Source organism: Lepidochelys olivacea, assembly GCF_965140295.1.
Source record: "Lepidochelys olivacea isolate rLepOli2 genome assembly, chromosome: 18".
NCBI lineage: Eukaryota > Metazoa > Chordata > Testudines > Cheloniidae > Lepidochelys > Lepidochelys olivacea.
Genome location: NC_140428.1, coordinates 11,985,925 through 12,001,609, shown reverse-complemented (window position 1 = coordinate 12,001,609; position 15,685 = coordinate 11,985,925). Strand labels below are relative to the sequence as shown.

The 15,685-nt window shown below is 45.7% G+C and overlaps 1 protein-coding gene across 2 annotated transcripts in view; it reads right to left on the bottom strand.

Annotated features, from left to right (window-relative positions):
- The window catches only part of LACTBL1 (lactamase beta like 1), a 28,607-nt gene extending 13,152 nt beyond the window's left edge, over positions 1 to 15,455 (bottom strand). Inside the window, exons 1-4 of one of the 2 annotated variants that reach the window (XM_084651587.1) lie at positions 15,203 to 15,455; positions 12,669 to 12,813; positions 10,838 to 10,947; positions 4,768 to 4,925 (exon numbers count right to left, since the gene is read on the bottom strand). In XM_084651587.1, coding sequence (XP_084507713.1) covers positions 4,768 to 4,925; positions 10,838 to 10,947; positions 12,669 to 12,813; positions 15,203 to 15,391 — 602 coding nt within the window. In that variant the 5' untranslated portion in view covers positions 15,392 to 15,455. Of the gene's footprint in view, positions 1 to 4,767; positions 4,926 to 10,837; positions 10,948 to 12,668; positions 12,814 to 15,171 lie in introns of both variants that reach the window. The other variant, XM_084651588.1, reaches the window with a different exon arrangement.
- Between the last annotated feature and the right edge of the window lie 230 nt (positions 15,456 to 15,685).

Here is a 15,685-nt window from a genome sequence, read left to right as displayed (position 1 = left end):
TTTTGAATGCTTAATTTGGCAGCCTTAACTTTATATCAATGTATAGGCAGGGGTCTTGTGGAAGAAATAGCATGTGATCATGTAATTAAAGTCTTTATCGTAATGTATATGCACAAGGGGGTAAAATTACAGTTGTGCATGGAAACTTAACTCTAGTATTTCCTAACTTTTGAGTGCTTGACTTTAGAGCAACCTTAATGCAATTTCCTAGGATTTTAGAAAACAAACTGAAAAAACAGAATTTCTATCCTGTGAAATCGTATTAACACCAGCTTGGATCATCAGAAGGGTTGGAACCTTTAGATCCACCACACATATATCTGTCACTTGAGCTAACAGTAATAGGCTGTTTTCCTCAATGTACATGTGCCACTAGAGGGAGTCTGGACACACACCTTCCTGGAGAGTTTCACAGCTATTTGTTGACAGCAGAGGAAAGTAGAAACTCAACACCTAGGTTCAGTTCCAAGGTTTGATCTATTCTGTACAGGATCCTACACCAGACTCATCACCATAGTAGCTGAGTGCCTAGGTTCTGGAGACAAGTGGGCTCCAGCAATTATAGACTCTTCTGTCCCTGTGCCCTCAGCCTGTCTCCATCCCCTGTGTCCTCCTATCTATCCCCCAATCCTGGCTTCTGTCCCTCCTCCCCTCTACTCCTACCTGCTTCCACCCCTCAGCTTCTTCTCCCTTACCGCTCTTCTCCAATCTATGCCCCCATTCGGCCTCCTGCACCCCTTCCCCACCTGTTCCTATCTGCCCCCCACGTGCCCTGCTCCTCCCTTGCTCCTGCCTGACTGCCTCTCCAATGCTCCCCCTCCTCCTTTGCTCCTATCTACCTCCCCCTGGCTGCTGCCACTTCCCCTCTGCTTGTATCTCCCCCCATCCATGCCTATATACCTGCCCAGACTCCTATCTCCCCCTCCTCTGCTCCTATCCAACCCCCCGCCTTGGCTCCTACTCTCATCCCCTTTTCTTCTGTTCTCCCTGGCTCCTTCTCCCATTTCTCACCACCCTAAACTACAGCCAGGCTTCCTCTTTCTCCTTGCTGCTTGGGTTCCACCGGAGGAGCATGGAGAGCACAGGAGAGGCACCAAACCACAGCAGCCCCTGGCAGCGATGAGGCCAAATTGCAGGAAAGTCCAGCTCAGCCCTTGCAGCCCCTATGTTCAGCTGCTCTGTGGGGATGGCACATGTAGGAGCTGTGAATGGCTGGAGCATGCTCAGTGCAGGCAGAATCTTCGGCTAGTTTAGCTGCCAAACGCTAAGTCTCTGTGGAGCTTGGGCAAACTGCAATTTTTAGGAGACTAATACCTGGGGCCAAGTTTGGGGGAATGTTAATGGCAACAGCAGGGAGATCTCCCTAAGGTTAAGTCCCTGCTTCAAAGCATGAAGGTGCTAGGGCTTTTCAACTAAACAATTGTAAGGATTTTCTAATATGGCAAAACAACCTGTTTTCCTTTAATCTTACACATCTTAACACCGCTTTTCATAATTATGCCCAGGTCTTCTTCTTGAGTTGGGATAGTTAATTTAAAGCCTCTAGGTGTATGAGTAATTCAAATTTTCCCTTAAATGTGCATAACTTTGTATTTATCAGCATTGAATTTTATCTGTCATATTGCTTATTTACCTAGCTTGATTCTTGATTAGTTCCCTGTGAAGCTCCTCACAGTCTTCTCTAGGCTAGTTTAACCTGAATAATCAGGACAGTTTCGCACCTCACTACTCACTTTTTTCCAGTCCACTAATAAATACATGAAACACCACTGGTCCCAGAATAGAACCTTCCTGTACATCATGGTTAATCTTTTCCCATGCTAAAAATTAACCATTTCTACTCTTTGTTAGAAGAAAAGGAGTATTTGTGGCACCTTAGAGACTAACTCAAATAAATTGGTTAGTCTCTAAGGTGGCACAAGTACTCCTTTTCTTTTTGCTGATACAGACTAACACGGCTGCTACTCTGAAACCTACTCTTTGTTAGCTGTCTCTTTGCCAGATCAAGGACACCCCTTAATTACAGGGCAGGTTATCACTAAAGGCAAAATAGTGCTGGTTAAGTAATCCTTTTCATACCTGTGCATGGACTATATACAATTTTGCCCTTGTATTGTATGTGTGCATTTTACAAAATCCTGAAGGAAGTGTATGCCTCTCCCCCGCCATGCACACATTCCAGCTCCGTTGCTGCCCTCCCCAACATGTGTGGTTTGCCATTGGAAGGGATCAAAGGCCTTGAAGTGAATACATTGCTCTAAAGTACTAAACAGAGCAGTTTAAAGGATAGTTCTACTTGAAAAAGTGGCTGTCTAAAAATGGCATTGTAGGTCTCCTATTTATTACATCGCAGCAACTCAGGATCAAGTATGCTCAGTTTACATGTAAAAGGACGTATTTTCCAACTTCTAATGCTGCAAATGATCCCTGTGAATTAAGTTGTAGTCTTCCCTTCTCATGCATCATCCTCAGGGATATTGGTTCTGCAGACAAAATTCTGCCCTCAGTGACCCTTGTTCTCCCCATCCCTTTGCCTTCACAGAGTTTGCACAGCTGGTGGGACCCGAGCCCTTGAGCTGTGTCGTGATGCTAAAAAAAGAGTACAGAGAGGTAAAAATGTATTTTTGTCACTGCAGTGGGTATATTATTACCTGATACTTATAGGACCTAGATGTGCAATGTTTATTCTTGTTGGTGAGCACCTGATTGTGCACAGAACCACATTGAAGTCAATAGAGTTACTCGCAATTGTGTGTGCTCACCAGTGTCAGTGGGGCTTCCACCACTGGGCCCACAGGAGCAGAGCTGCTGAGTAAGAGGTTGTTATTTTCACATTCTGAGTAGAAATGCATTTTAAACTGCAAAAAACAGGGAGGGGTAAGGGTAGATGGGTTCATGGTAAGACTGAGCAGCCAGGCAAGGATGGGCAGGGTTCAAGACAGAATAGGTTCAAGCTGACTTCAGTTTAGATCATCCCATTTTAAGACGTGTGATTAATTGAAATGTGAATAACTTCACTAAACTGACTGACAAGACAAGCCACATTTAGTCATTTTGACGATATCATTGTTTTAAGTCAGCGATTTCTGGACCATCCTAGCTCAGTTTAGCTCAATCCAAAACGGGAGTGCTGCAGAGTCTCAGGGTGCTCTGAATTGCTGCAGCTTTGAATGGCTCAAAAAACAAAGGCAAAAGTTTTAACAAACTGATTTTAAATGTTCATAACTTTAAAATTACCAGGGATTTTCATCAGACTTAGCTTGACCTTTAAGTTTTAATGAGATCAACCAAAAAATCAAGTTTGAGGAAAATCAGGTCAATAGATTTAAAGTTATAAATATTTAAATTTAGCAAAGACGATATGAAACCCTGCTTCATGCGCATGTGTAGGGCATCTCTTTCGAAGGGTTTCATCTAGGACATATTCTCGCACATTTAAGAGAACAACTAACCTTTCATTGACTTCACTGGGGGAAGGAGTATGTCCATACTGGCTTCATCTACTGAGCATGCTCAGGATACATTTCCCAAATACAGGACTCATTACTTTGCTAAATGAACCCCATTTTACCCCAAGTCAGCAAAAGCATTACACCTCAGTATGGATTATGCACAGGCCAAGTTTCAAGCATTAAATAACTTGCTCTAGTGCTGTACAGAAAATGGTGATTAGGTTTTTCTGCAGTGGAAAAAATATTTCTTTTCACTCTGATGGAACTCAGAAACAGCTGACGTTGCCCAAACTTTAAAAAATAAAATTAAATCCACCTGCATGCAGAAACCAAGCCTTGAAAGTTTCATTCCAAATGGTAAATGCTTCAGTAAGCTGAGAGCGTGTTTAAGATGGGAAGATAATAGAAGCTGTTGTCTAGCCTTAACTATAGAGTCTGCAGCACTGGGGGTGGTGTGGTAAAATGGGACCCAGCTGGGGGCACCCCTCCCCACAAAACCCGCTAAACCCAGAGTTGTGCAGGGGAGACCCCTCACAATCTGGAGGTACTAGGAACCAGGTGGTGCCTCCCCTTCACATGGACTTACTACAGAGAGGAGCCTTTTGGAGAACTTTCTCCAATTTAGGCTGGACTACCACTGCCCTCTGTTGATTAGCTGTTTGCTCCAACCTTCCCCCACAATCTCTTCATTTTAGGCTATGTCTACACTTCACTTTCATCGTTAAAACTTTTGTTGCTCAGGGGTGGGGTGGAAAAAAACCCCGAACGACAAAAGTTTTAACAATGAGAAGCACTGGTTTGGACAGTGCTTCATCAGCAGGAAATGCTCTTTTAGATGGTCTCCTACAGCATGTGGGAAACCCTTATGCTTCACGATCTGTGCCATCCTGTATTTAGCTCAGACACTCTGATTACTGTTTCCAGACCTGAGGAAGAGCTCTGTGACTCTCAAAAGGTTGTCCCTTCCACCAACAGAGGTTGGTCCAACAAAAGATATTTCCTCACCTACCTTGTCTCTCTCATGTCCTGGGACCAACATGCCTACAACAACATTGCAAACAAGACAGTTGCATTGTAACTGCACCTGGCACACATTAAAGGGAGGATCTGTGATGGCTGTTCCATTTTTATTGCCCCACATTTGGAAGAAGTAGGGTTTTTTTAAGATTTCAGAATGTATTTATGTAATTGAATTGATATGCAGTGCATACATCCCTCCCACTTGCTGTCTGTCGAGGCATAGTGACAGTAATTTTCCACTAACCCAATAGCTAAATCATACCCAATTCCTGCTGTATTAACTTGCAAACCCCACCTGTAAATGGTGTACTCATTGGGCATCGCTGAAAAGGGGTCAGAGCCATTCTTCTTCCCAAAGTTGCCTGTCCAGAGCACAGTGTCATTGTAGATAACAATGGCAGACATGGCAGGGAGGCTTGGGCTATGGATTTTGTGGCGCAGAAGCATGTCCACCTAGGAGAAGATTAGAAAGTGGTGAGGAGTTTGAAGGCAAGCACAGAGTAGGACAAAGGAATGAATCAATACAACAGTGCATTCACAGTGAACAGGGATAATTACATTTATCTACTGGTGAGCAAATGGCTCTGTACAAAGATAAGTCAAATATTTAAAACAAAGCATTTTTAATCAATGATCCGTCTCTGAAAATTGAATTTTTCACAAAATCTTTGCTTTTGACTGTCCCATCATTTCTTTAATGTTTTTCTACAGTTCTACATCTCTACTCTGTACCCTTGCTTACTGATTATTAGCTGGTTCCCATCATCTGAGTATCTGCAAACCTTGTTATTTAAACAAAGATAAAATTCCCATAATAATACCTAGTTATTATATAGCACTTTTCACCAGTACATCTCAAAGCGCTTAATAGGAAATGTACGAAACCCAGATGTGCAGTCTTCTCACATACCATAGACAATAAAGGGGAAGGGATGCAGACTGGGATAAGTAAAGAACATGTCAGAGATCTTCTGACCAATTTGAATGAATTCAAGTGAGCTAGGTCTGATGCTATTCATCCAAGGGTACCGAAGGAATTAGCTGAAGAAATCTCGGAGCCACTGGCAATAATATTTACAAACTCATGGATGACAGGAGAGGTCCCAGAAGACCGGCGAAGGGCTAGCATAGTGTCCATCTTTAAAAGGGGGAAAGGAGGAGCCAGGAACTACAGACCAGTCAGCCTGACGCTGATACCTGGGAAGCTACGAGAGCAATGTCTCAAACATTCAATTTGTGAATACCTGGAGGACGAAGGGGTGAGCACTAGCAGCCAGCCTGGATTTACCAAGAACAAATCATGCCACATCAGCTTCATTGACAGGGTAACTGATTTGGTGGATGGGGGAAATGCAGTGGACATAATATACCTGGACTTCAGCAAGGCTTTTGACACAGTCCCACATGACATTCAAATCAGCCAGCTGGAGAAATGCGGGCTCAGAAGAATGACCATTAAATCGATATATAATTGATTAAGGAACTGCAAACAGAGAGTAACTATTAATGGAATGATTTCAGATTGGAGGGAGGTCTCAAATGGGGTTCCACAGGCAGGTGTTCTGGGTCCAGTGTTGTTTAACGTCTTTGTTAATGACCTGAATGTAGGTATACAGAGCACACTGATCAAATTTGAAGATGACAAAAAAATGAGGGGGTTGCCAACACTTTGGAGGGCAGAGCTAAAATTCAGATGGATCTTGATAAATTGTAGAACTGGGCTATAGACAACAAAATGAAATTCAACAAAGATAAATGTAAGGGAAGAAAAACCAAATGCACAAATACAAAATAGGGGATAACTGGCTTGGCAGCAGCAGTGCTGAGAATGATCTGGGAGTTGAGGTGGATCACAACCTCAACATGAGTCAGCAATGCAATGCTGTTGCAAAAATAGCAAACGCAGTTTTAAGTTGCATTAAGAGAGGCATAGCATGCAAGTCGTGGGAGGTAATAGCGTTGCTCTGCTCAGTGCTGGGTAGGCCTCAGATGGAGCACTGTGTGCAGTTTTGGTCACCAACATATAGAGAGGATGTAGAGAAAGTGGAAAAGATCCAGAGGCGAGTGACAAATATGATCAAAGGGATGAAATGCAAACCATAGGAACTGGGTTTGTTTACTTTGGAAAATAGGAGATTATGGGGGGATATGATTAATGCTCTTCAAATGCTTAAAAGGCTGTTATAAAAAGAGGCAATGGATTCAAAATATAGCATGGCAGATTTAAATTAAAACCTCAGGAAAAACCAGAGGTGCTGACTCCATGGGTGATCTGGGGCTTAAGCCCGCACAGAAAAAAATAAGGGGTGCTCAGCACGCATCAGCCGCAACTGTTCGGTGGGGGCTGCCAATCAGCTGTTCAGACACTGGTGGGAGGCACTTACAGGAGGGCAGAGACCCTTGGGGGAGGGGGCGGAGCCTCAGGGCAGAACAGAGGTGGAGCACCCACTGGGAAAAATAAAACTCAATACCTGTGAGAAAAACTTCCTAACTGTCAGAACAGTACGACAATGGAACAGACTGCCTTGGGAGTCAGGAAGTCGTGGAAGCTCTTTTACTGGAGGCTTTCAAAAGGAGGCTGGATAGCTATCTGTCTTGGATGGTTGAGATATAATAAATCTGTAACTTGGCAGGGGGTTAGACTAGATGGGCCTTGCAGTCCCTTCTAACCCTATGGTTCTATGATTCTATGAAATGTGAGTCCTCACACTAATATCTTAGGGTGGAAGATGCATAAAGCCAAGGTCCTGACCATTTGTGGATATTAAAAGATTCCATGGCACTTTTACAACATCAAGCAGATCAGTCCCAGTGTCTTGTTCAAATTCCAATCTGGAATCTCTTTTTTACTTGCAGAATCAATTGGATTGACCAGATTTTCTCTGCTCCACTGTGCACATGCTTGAGCAGTGTTAGAAGCTACCGCACTCCTCAGGGAAGTGATTCTCAGTGATGGACTCTTGCATACAATGGCTTTGTAAAGGACTTGGAATCGTTATGGATAAAAGCCTCCATCACACAGGACAGTGCTCACTCCCAAACTCATCACACAGGACAGTGTTTAGCCCACACCCCCCTCCCATGCTCACCCCAAACCCTTTCCCCTGCACTCACTCAAACCCCTCCCCCATACTCATTACTAGAGCTGGTGAAAAACCCTATGAAATGCCTGACACTTGGCATCTGTGCAACTTCAATGGAGAGATCAGCTTCCCTGGAGACCTGACTTTTACCCCATGATAACCCCATATGGCCTTGATTGGCACATCAGCACCCCAAGGGAGCAGAATGTGGAAGACCATTGGCCAAATACAACCCTACATTTAGTTTCTGCAAGGAATGCTGAGAGGTATCCATGTAGCCATGTCCAACCCAATAAAGAGCTCAAGGGAATATAAGAATTGCCATGCGCAGTCAGACCAATATGCCATCCAGTTCAATATCCTTTCTCTGATGTTGGCCAATACTAGATTCTACAGAAGAAGGTGCAAGAATTCCAGTAATGGGCTGGCACGCTGTCTGGAGTGGCTCATGACCAAGACTGCCAACCTCAGAGCAGACTGTCAAAAACCAGGGCGGACATCCCAAACTGCTGGTATGTTCTAGAATTAGATTTCACCAACCCAGTAACAAATGTGAGCTCCCAAAGTTTTTGGAGGGGGGTGAGGGGGTGAGAGAACCTGGATTTGTGCAGGAAATGGCCCACCTTGATTATCATGCACATTGTGTAGAGAGTTGTCACTTTGGATCGGCTATTACCAGCAGGAGAGTGAGTTTGTGTGGGGGGGTGGAGGGTGAGAAAACCTGGATTTGTGCTGGAAATGGCCCAACTTGATGATCACTTTAGATAAGCTATTACCAGCAGGACAGTGGGGTGGGAGGATGTCACGGAGTGTGGGGGAGTCCAGGCCCTGCACCCCTCTTCCTGGGATCCACTGAGACTCTCAGCCAGCCAGTAAAACAGAAGGTTTATTGGACAACAGGAAAACAGCCCCCAACAGAGCTTGTGGGTACAACCAGGACCCCTCAATCACGTCCTTCTGGGGGAGCAGGGAGCTTAGACCCCAGCCCTGGGGTTCCCTGTGTTCCTCCACCCAGCCCCAAACTGAAAACTAAACCCACCCAGCAGGTTCCCTGCTGCAGTCTCCGTCCACATTCCTGGGCAGAGGTGTTACCTCCCCCTCCCCCTCCTGGCTCAGGTGACAGGCTCTCAGGTCTCCCATCCCCAGGGCACATTCCCAGGTCAACACTCCCCCCTCCCTGCTGAGTCACATCGTCACAGAGGAGGTATTGTTTCATGATCTCTGTGTGTATATAAAGTCTGCTGCAGTTTCCACGGTATGCATCTGATGAAGTGAGCTGTAGCTCACGAAAGCTCATGCTCAAATAAATTGGTTAGTCTCTAAGGTGCCACAAGTACTCCTTTTCTTTTTGCGAATACAGACTAACACGGCTGTTACTCTGAAACCTCTCCTTCCTTAGAAGTTTTTTAAGGTCAGGCTTGACAAAGCCCTGGCTGGGATGATTTAGTAGGCCACTGGTCCTGCTTTGAGCAGGGGGTTGGACTAGATGACCTCCTGAGGTCCCTTCCAACCCTGATATTCTATGATTCTATAAATGGTCACTTACAAAAAATCACAAAATATTCAGGTTGCTTCCAGTCCCAAGAGACCAGTCTCTTACCCCAGGTCAATTTGCATCTTAAATCTTACATCAAAGAGAACACTTTTAGCCAATCCTGTAATAAACTAACTAAATGTGTATTAACTGGGAAAAAGAAATAAGAGAGTTATTTAGGGATTCAAGCAAGCAAGCATATAGACACAAATGAGTTCAGACTGTGATTCAAAAGGTGACAGCATTGTAGTAATCTGTCAAGTCAAAATATCTTTCAGGACTAACCCATGCCAGCAGCATGGAGATCTCTTTTGCTTATGTTTAGTAATCTTTGCCTCTCAGAATCCAGACAGGATGAAAGAGATTTTCCTTGTCAGGGACTTTAAACCCCTCCATTCAAGGGTCCCAAATGATGGGATAAATTGTAGATCTCTCCTTCCTGGAGGGAGTTAGGAATGCCATCAACAGGGTCTCTGTCCTTTGATGCTACACATCACCTCATTTGCCTTCAATAGGCCATCTTGTATGCAGGGTCAGCACTTTACCTTAATTAATGCTTCTTTATTGTTTGGTGAGTTACACAAATACAGAGGTTTACAATGCAAACACTCAATATACCTTTATACCATGGGCTATGGAGGTTGTAAGTGAGATCAATACACACAGCATCCTGCAGGCATTTTATAAAGTCTAAACACTAAGCACATTCTTATCAACTTAACATCTAATATCTAGTCTGATAACACTAACACACAGATAAGCCAGACTGGTTTCCCAGCTATGAATTTGTAACTGTTCAGTGTGGCCTAGGGCCTTGGAATGAGCTGGCACCTGGTCTGCCATCATCAACGGGCAATTATAGACAATCTATAACAATCTATCCCATTGGGGGAATGTTTTCCTAAACCCCATCTCTTAGTGAATATAAACTCTCAGTTCTTCCCAGGATAGAGTCCCCCATCCTATAAGTATGGCCTGCATTCTTTGTCCCTAGATGCATACATTTATATTCACCCATATTAACTTGCACATAGTTTGTTTGCAACCAGTTTACCAAGAGATCTGGATCACTCTGAATCAGTAATCTGTCCTCTTTATTATTTACCACTCCCCTCAATTTTTGTATCATCTGCACACTTTATCAATGATGATTATGTTTTCTTCCAGCTAACTGATAAAAATGTTAAATAGTGTAGGGCCAAGAATCGATCCATGCAGGACCCCACTGAAAACACACCTGCTAGATGGTGATTTTAAGAACATGAAGTGTAACTCCTCTGTTTAACTGTTTAACTCCTCTGTTTATATATCCATGTAATTAGGAATAAGAATTACATCAGAGGGGCACACTAATCTCCAGAAGCTTCTGGTAGTTTGTCTCTTCTTTCCCAGAGCCCTGCTCACCTTTCCACACATACAAGTGCTTCCCACTGAAGTCACAGAGAGACACTCAAATTTTCCTGTGAAGGAGTCAGGCCACAGGAAGGGAAGTCTGGAGTTGTGCTCCTCAAACTGGATGTTGTTGTTACTGTGTTATCCAGAGGATAACCAAGACTATTGGAGGGCTTAGAGTTCAGCTGGTCCTGGATACACTTGAGACAGTCACCTGTCCTAATATGACCCTGGAGACTGAAGGAGACTGAAGAACCCAGATCTCTTCCTTCCTACATTCCTAGACTCTCTTCCCTACACCTACAGGTCACTGAGGTTAAGACATATACACCCCCATCCATGCCATTCCCACAGACCTTCTCCAGCGCATCCTTCAGGATTGGGATTGGGTGGTCCAGTGGTACAGGTTCTGGATAGCGGGGACACATCTGAATAGCTTCTGATCTCACCTCCATTGCAGATGGGCCTGGAAACAGTTCCAGAGAGGAGGCTGGTTGAGCAGATGGGTTTGCTGACATGTTTTACATAGAAGATTACACAGAATGAAGAAGTGCGGATGAGGCCACCGACCTTACAGAGCCTGAAGAGGCCTTGTGTAAAGCAAAGGAGGGGCTGACAGACCTACAACTCACACAGAATTTCAGCACGACATGTTTTTGGTGCACTTTCAAATCTACCCCAGCGAGGTACTGAGTACACGAGGGAAATCCTTGACTGAGTGTACTAGTGACAGCGGGCTGGCAGAGAGAGCATAGTTGACACAGGGCTCAATCCTGGTCCTCCTGAAGTTAGTAGGAGTTTTGCTGTTGAGTTCAGTAGGACCAAGTTGTGTCCCAAAGTCTCCCCATGAGCATCAATTGGGCACTGTGACTCCACAGGGAGGGAAAGAAGCAGCAAATGGAAATAAGCTTTTCCAGTAAATATTGTGAATACTGCCTGAAAGTGACCTGGACACCTAAGGAAACAAACCAGCTCCAAACCAGAACACATTGGACACATGGGGCCACCCACAGAAACAGCTGACCATCTGCCATGCCAGAGAGAAATCAGGGGCCCAACAATTTTCTTCCTCATTTTAAATTTTTGGTGCAAATGAAGAACTCTTATTTCCTAAGGAAAATGGGAACTCTCCTACCTGGGGCCAATATTTGCCCATCAGATTCCAGTGAGCTTCTGAAGCACAGCTCCCCAGCTCTACACATTATAAAGAAAATGCCTGTGATTTCCCCTTCTTTTACCCCTTTGGGGTGGGTATGTGCCATGTTGTGGTGCTGTGTAGCAGAGGAGAAATATCACTGCAGAACTTTCGGGCTGAGACCATTGTGGACCAATGACCGTGAAACCCCAGGCAGATTCTGACCAGTGCAGCCCCATAAGAAGAAAGTGAGATCCAGACTCAGAGGTGAGTCCAAGTGAGTTTAGAAGGAGTCTATGTTGGTGTAATGTCTTCTTCTGACCCCTTCAAAGTGTCTCTGTAACTCTCTGGGCTCTCTTAGCCTTACATCCACTTACCAGTGTATGGATTACATCCCTGCACATGCTGCCTCTGAATCTGTCCCACTGAGTTTGCAATAACTGAGTGTGAGGAAGTCGAAATGAATCTATGGGGTCTAAGCTGGCATGACCCATATGGCAAGGGGCCAGGAGAGAAGAGTAGCAGGTAACGCTGCTAGCAAGAGGGGGTACGCAGGTGTACATTAAAGTAGCCACCCACAGCTTTAACATGCACCTTCTGACTCCCTCCTTAGGATGTAAATTACTCCAGCGTGGTTTTAGCAGGTATAAGGGAATCCAGCTAGGCTTAGGAGGGCTTATCATGCCCCACCTTACTCACCACCCCTGACTTTGCTTCTGAGTGTAGACCCTGACTTCCTGAGGCAACCCTTTCTTATCATCACTGGCAGGTTTTCTTTGTTTTTCATTTGGAATCTCATTCACACCTGTTAGACCCTTCCATCTCACTGAACCCACTGGGCAAATAATTAGGTTGTGTGTAATGAAAGAGAGGCTCTGAGTGCACAGGGCAGGAGGGAGAGCCGTATCTACTGCTTCCCCTGAAGTGTCCAACCAACTATCTGTAGTGCTCAACCCTGCAGAGTTTATTCAAACAACCACCTCTTGATTTCAATGGCATTGGGCTCTGGGTTCTGAGACCCACTGTGTGCAGGCTGATTGCTGGATACTCACCAGGCTCCTCCTTGGGGAGGCTGTACTGCCACAGGAAGCAGCCCATCATGGTCACAGAGAGCAGGGAAAAGAAGATTAGTGCCACGTGGATCCACTTCACTTCCATCATCAAGAGCCTAAGGAGACTCCGCCCTCTGGAGGCTTGCTGCAAAGAAGAGACATGAGGGTTTCAGTGGTACTGTTTATAGGACACAGAGAGAGAGGAACTGCCTCCCATGCTTATAAATTAGGTATGTACATGATCTACAGACAAGGACATGAGTTCCTGGTGCAATCACTGTAGCATTAATAGACAGCTTATAACGTGTCCCCTGAAATGCCACAAAATTCTGTGAATAATCTATGCCACCATTGATGCAGCTGGTGCTGGAAGTTGCTTAAAAACTGGTTTGGGTTTCAGTATGCGAGCTCATGCTATTAAATCATGGCCTATTAGGTACAGAATAATCATGGCTCATTCCCAGCATCCCCACCACACCTTCAGTCTGAGTCATGTCGTGTGCGATGTCATTTGCATGCAAGATGCACACACACAAAAAGTTGCATTAAATTGTCTGCATCTCACTTATCTTTAATCAGGTTAGACTGAGCCAGTCCCCGGGGACTATACTGTAGCCTGGTCTCCTCTCCAGGACTGGAATCTAGGATGGCCGATTCAGGATTTCTCCCAAACCCATTGGTGCATGGGCTCTTTCTCATGTAACAAGGGAACTAAGAAAGCCACGGTCAGACTTGTAGGTATCTTTCTCACGCTCTGGCCCATGTGACTGAGGATCCTGAAGGGGAACCCAGATCCCATCAGCACTTAGCCCCTTTCCCCCCTCCTAAGCTTACGGGCACTTTCTGAATATGAACAGATGTTTGTTACAAATATTTTGTGAAACCTTTTGGTCTATTTCAAACATTTCCACAGCAGGTTTTGAAGTTGCATAGTACTCTGGGCTCTTCCATCCCTAAGTGGGAAGGTAACAGCCCTTGTCCCTTCTTGCTGCCTCTATCAGCCATGTGTCCTGACATCACCCATCCTGCTGCATGCTGGATGGACCAAAGAGCTGACAGCCAGAACACTTGCATTCTCCACGCTCCAGCTGCCTGAGCAAGGACAGCTCTCACCTGCCAGGGAACACCCATCAACACTAAGGAAAGCAGCATGTACCAGAAAAGGACCCCATCCTGGATCTGTCACAGACCTAGTTTCCCACAGGAAGGGGGGCAGGGGAAACCAGCATGCACCAGGAAGGGTGATGTCAGGTCATCTGTCTGATGGAGGCAGCGGGGGGCGGGGGAGGGGGGAGAGGGTAAGAGGGGGGCAGGAAGGGGTGAGGAGGGAGAATGACATACAGAGGAAGGACAAAGGCCATCCAGTCCAGATGGCCTGGTCTGAAAGAGCAAGAGAAGACGGTGATGGAAAGAGGATAAATAGATACAGGAGAAGGAGAAAAGAGAAGCCAGGGCTACATTGCTCAGCTCAGAGAGAGACAATGAAGCCCCAAGCTACACTGAAACATACTGTGCCCTAGCTGACAAGAGCAAAGGCTCACATAGGTGGAAGGAAATGATCAGACCCTAAGCTATTATCAGCCAGGTCTATTGCTAGGGTCACACTGCCCCCGGCCCCAGTCCTGAGTGACAAAGCTCACTCTTACCCATCTGTTAGTCCACTCTGGAGAGCTGCTCCTTAGAGCTGCAAGGAGATGCCATGTTCCTGCTGTAGGAGCTGAGAGTGCAGACCAGGGCCCTCACTTTTCATTTTTAGCTCCCACATGGTAAAACTGCCTTTTCACTGATGCCTCCTGCCCAGACTGTCTCCTCCTAGCTTCTTCCCCCACCCCATTGCTGCCGGTGACTCCCAGGGCCCTGACGTCAGAGTGAAATGGGATTTTCTTGGTTTAATCTCTGGGGGAGGAGGTAATCCCCAATCTGCTCACTTCATGCACTTCGGACTTTCCCAGCCCACTAGACATTGATCCAAAAGGGAAGGGCGCCCAAACCTTTCTCACCTGATGCCACCTTCGTTCACCTCCCCTGGCAGCAAGTGCCCTGCACCTCCAGTCCCATCTCTTCACACACCAGTCCCACTGCAGCACCAGCGACTATGTCCTGCTCTCCAAACCCAGAGACAAATGGCACTTACATAGTAACACAAATGGGACATCTCTCGCCATTCACTGGGGTGCTGAGTGCTTAAATCTGACTGACTGCACAGAGCTATTCATTCTCCATGGGATTTACAGGAAATGAATTACCCACAAATAACTCCCAACCCAGTCTGTGGGGAAATACACTCTTCTACCTGTCTCTTCTTATTCAGCAACAGAGATTCCATACAATTCCTGTCCCAAGTGGGAGAGGAGATCTGCAGGGTGATTTGATCCATGTCCCATTTTCTCTGAGCCCCCAAAGTTTGGGGAGAGGTTCAGATAAGTCGCCCCCTATTAAACCCTTCTCTTACACCACGCAGTGTAATATTTCCCTGTGTCCCTTCCAGTGAATTAATACTCACACTTCTGTGTGTCACTTAGCTGGTGACAGACCTTATCACAAGTTATTAAGGCCCAACATGATTCACAGCTCCCGTCTGTACCATCCTCAGATGATGTCTCAGTCACACACGGGCCATTGCCAGGAAGCACAAAATATGCTGGATGTATCCGATCCAGGCTAGCTGATTTTAAGTGTGGCAACAGCAGAGCAGAGATCTGCCAGCCACCCTGTCTCGCCATGCTCTATAAGCTGCAACCTCCCATCCCAGGGAGGAGTTGCATGGCCTCTCTGGCAGTGCCTGGAGTGATCTTTGCTCTCTAGCTGACTGTTCCTTTGTCTCTGTGTTTCTCTGTCCATTTAACCCAATCAGAGCTTCCAGAAAGTGTCGTTCACCCCCCGGCCCCTCCCCAGCAAGGACATTAAAGCTACAGGGCCAGAGTGGAATTTGCTTTTCACTCTCTCAGGGTTGAAAGTGCCTGTGAGATAGAATATTAATTCTGTCTAATGCTTCTCTGCCATGTGTGTGAATTGGG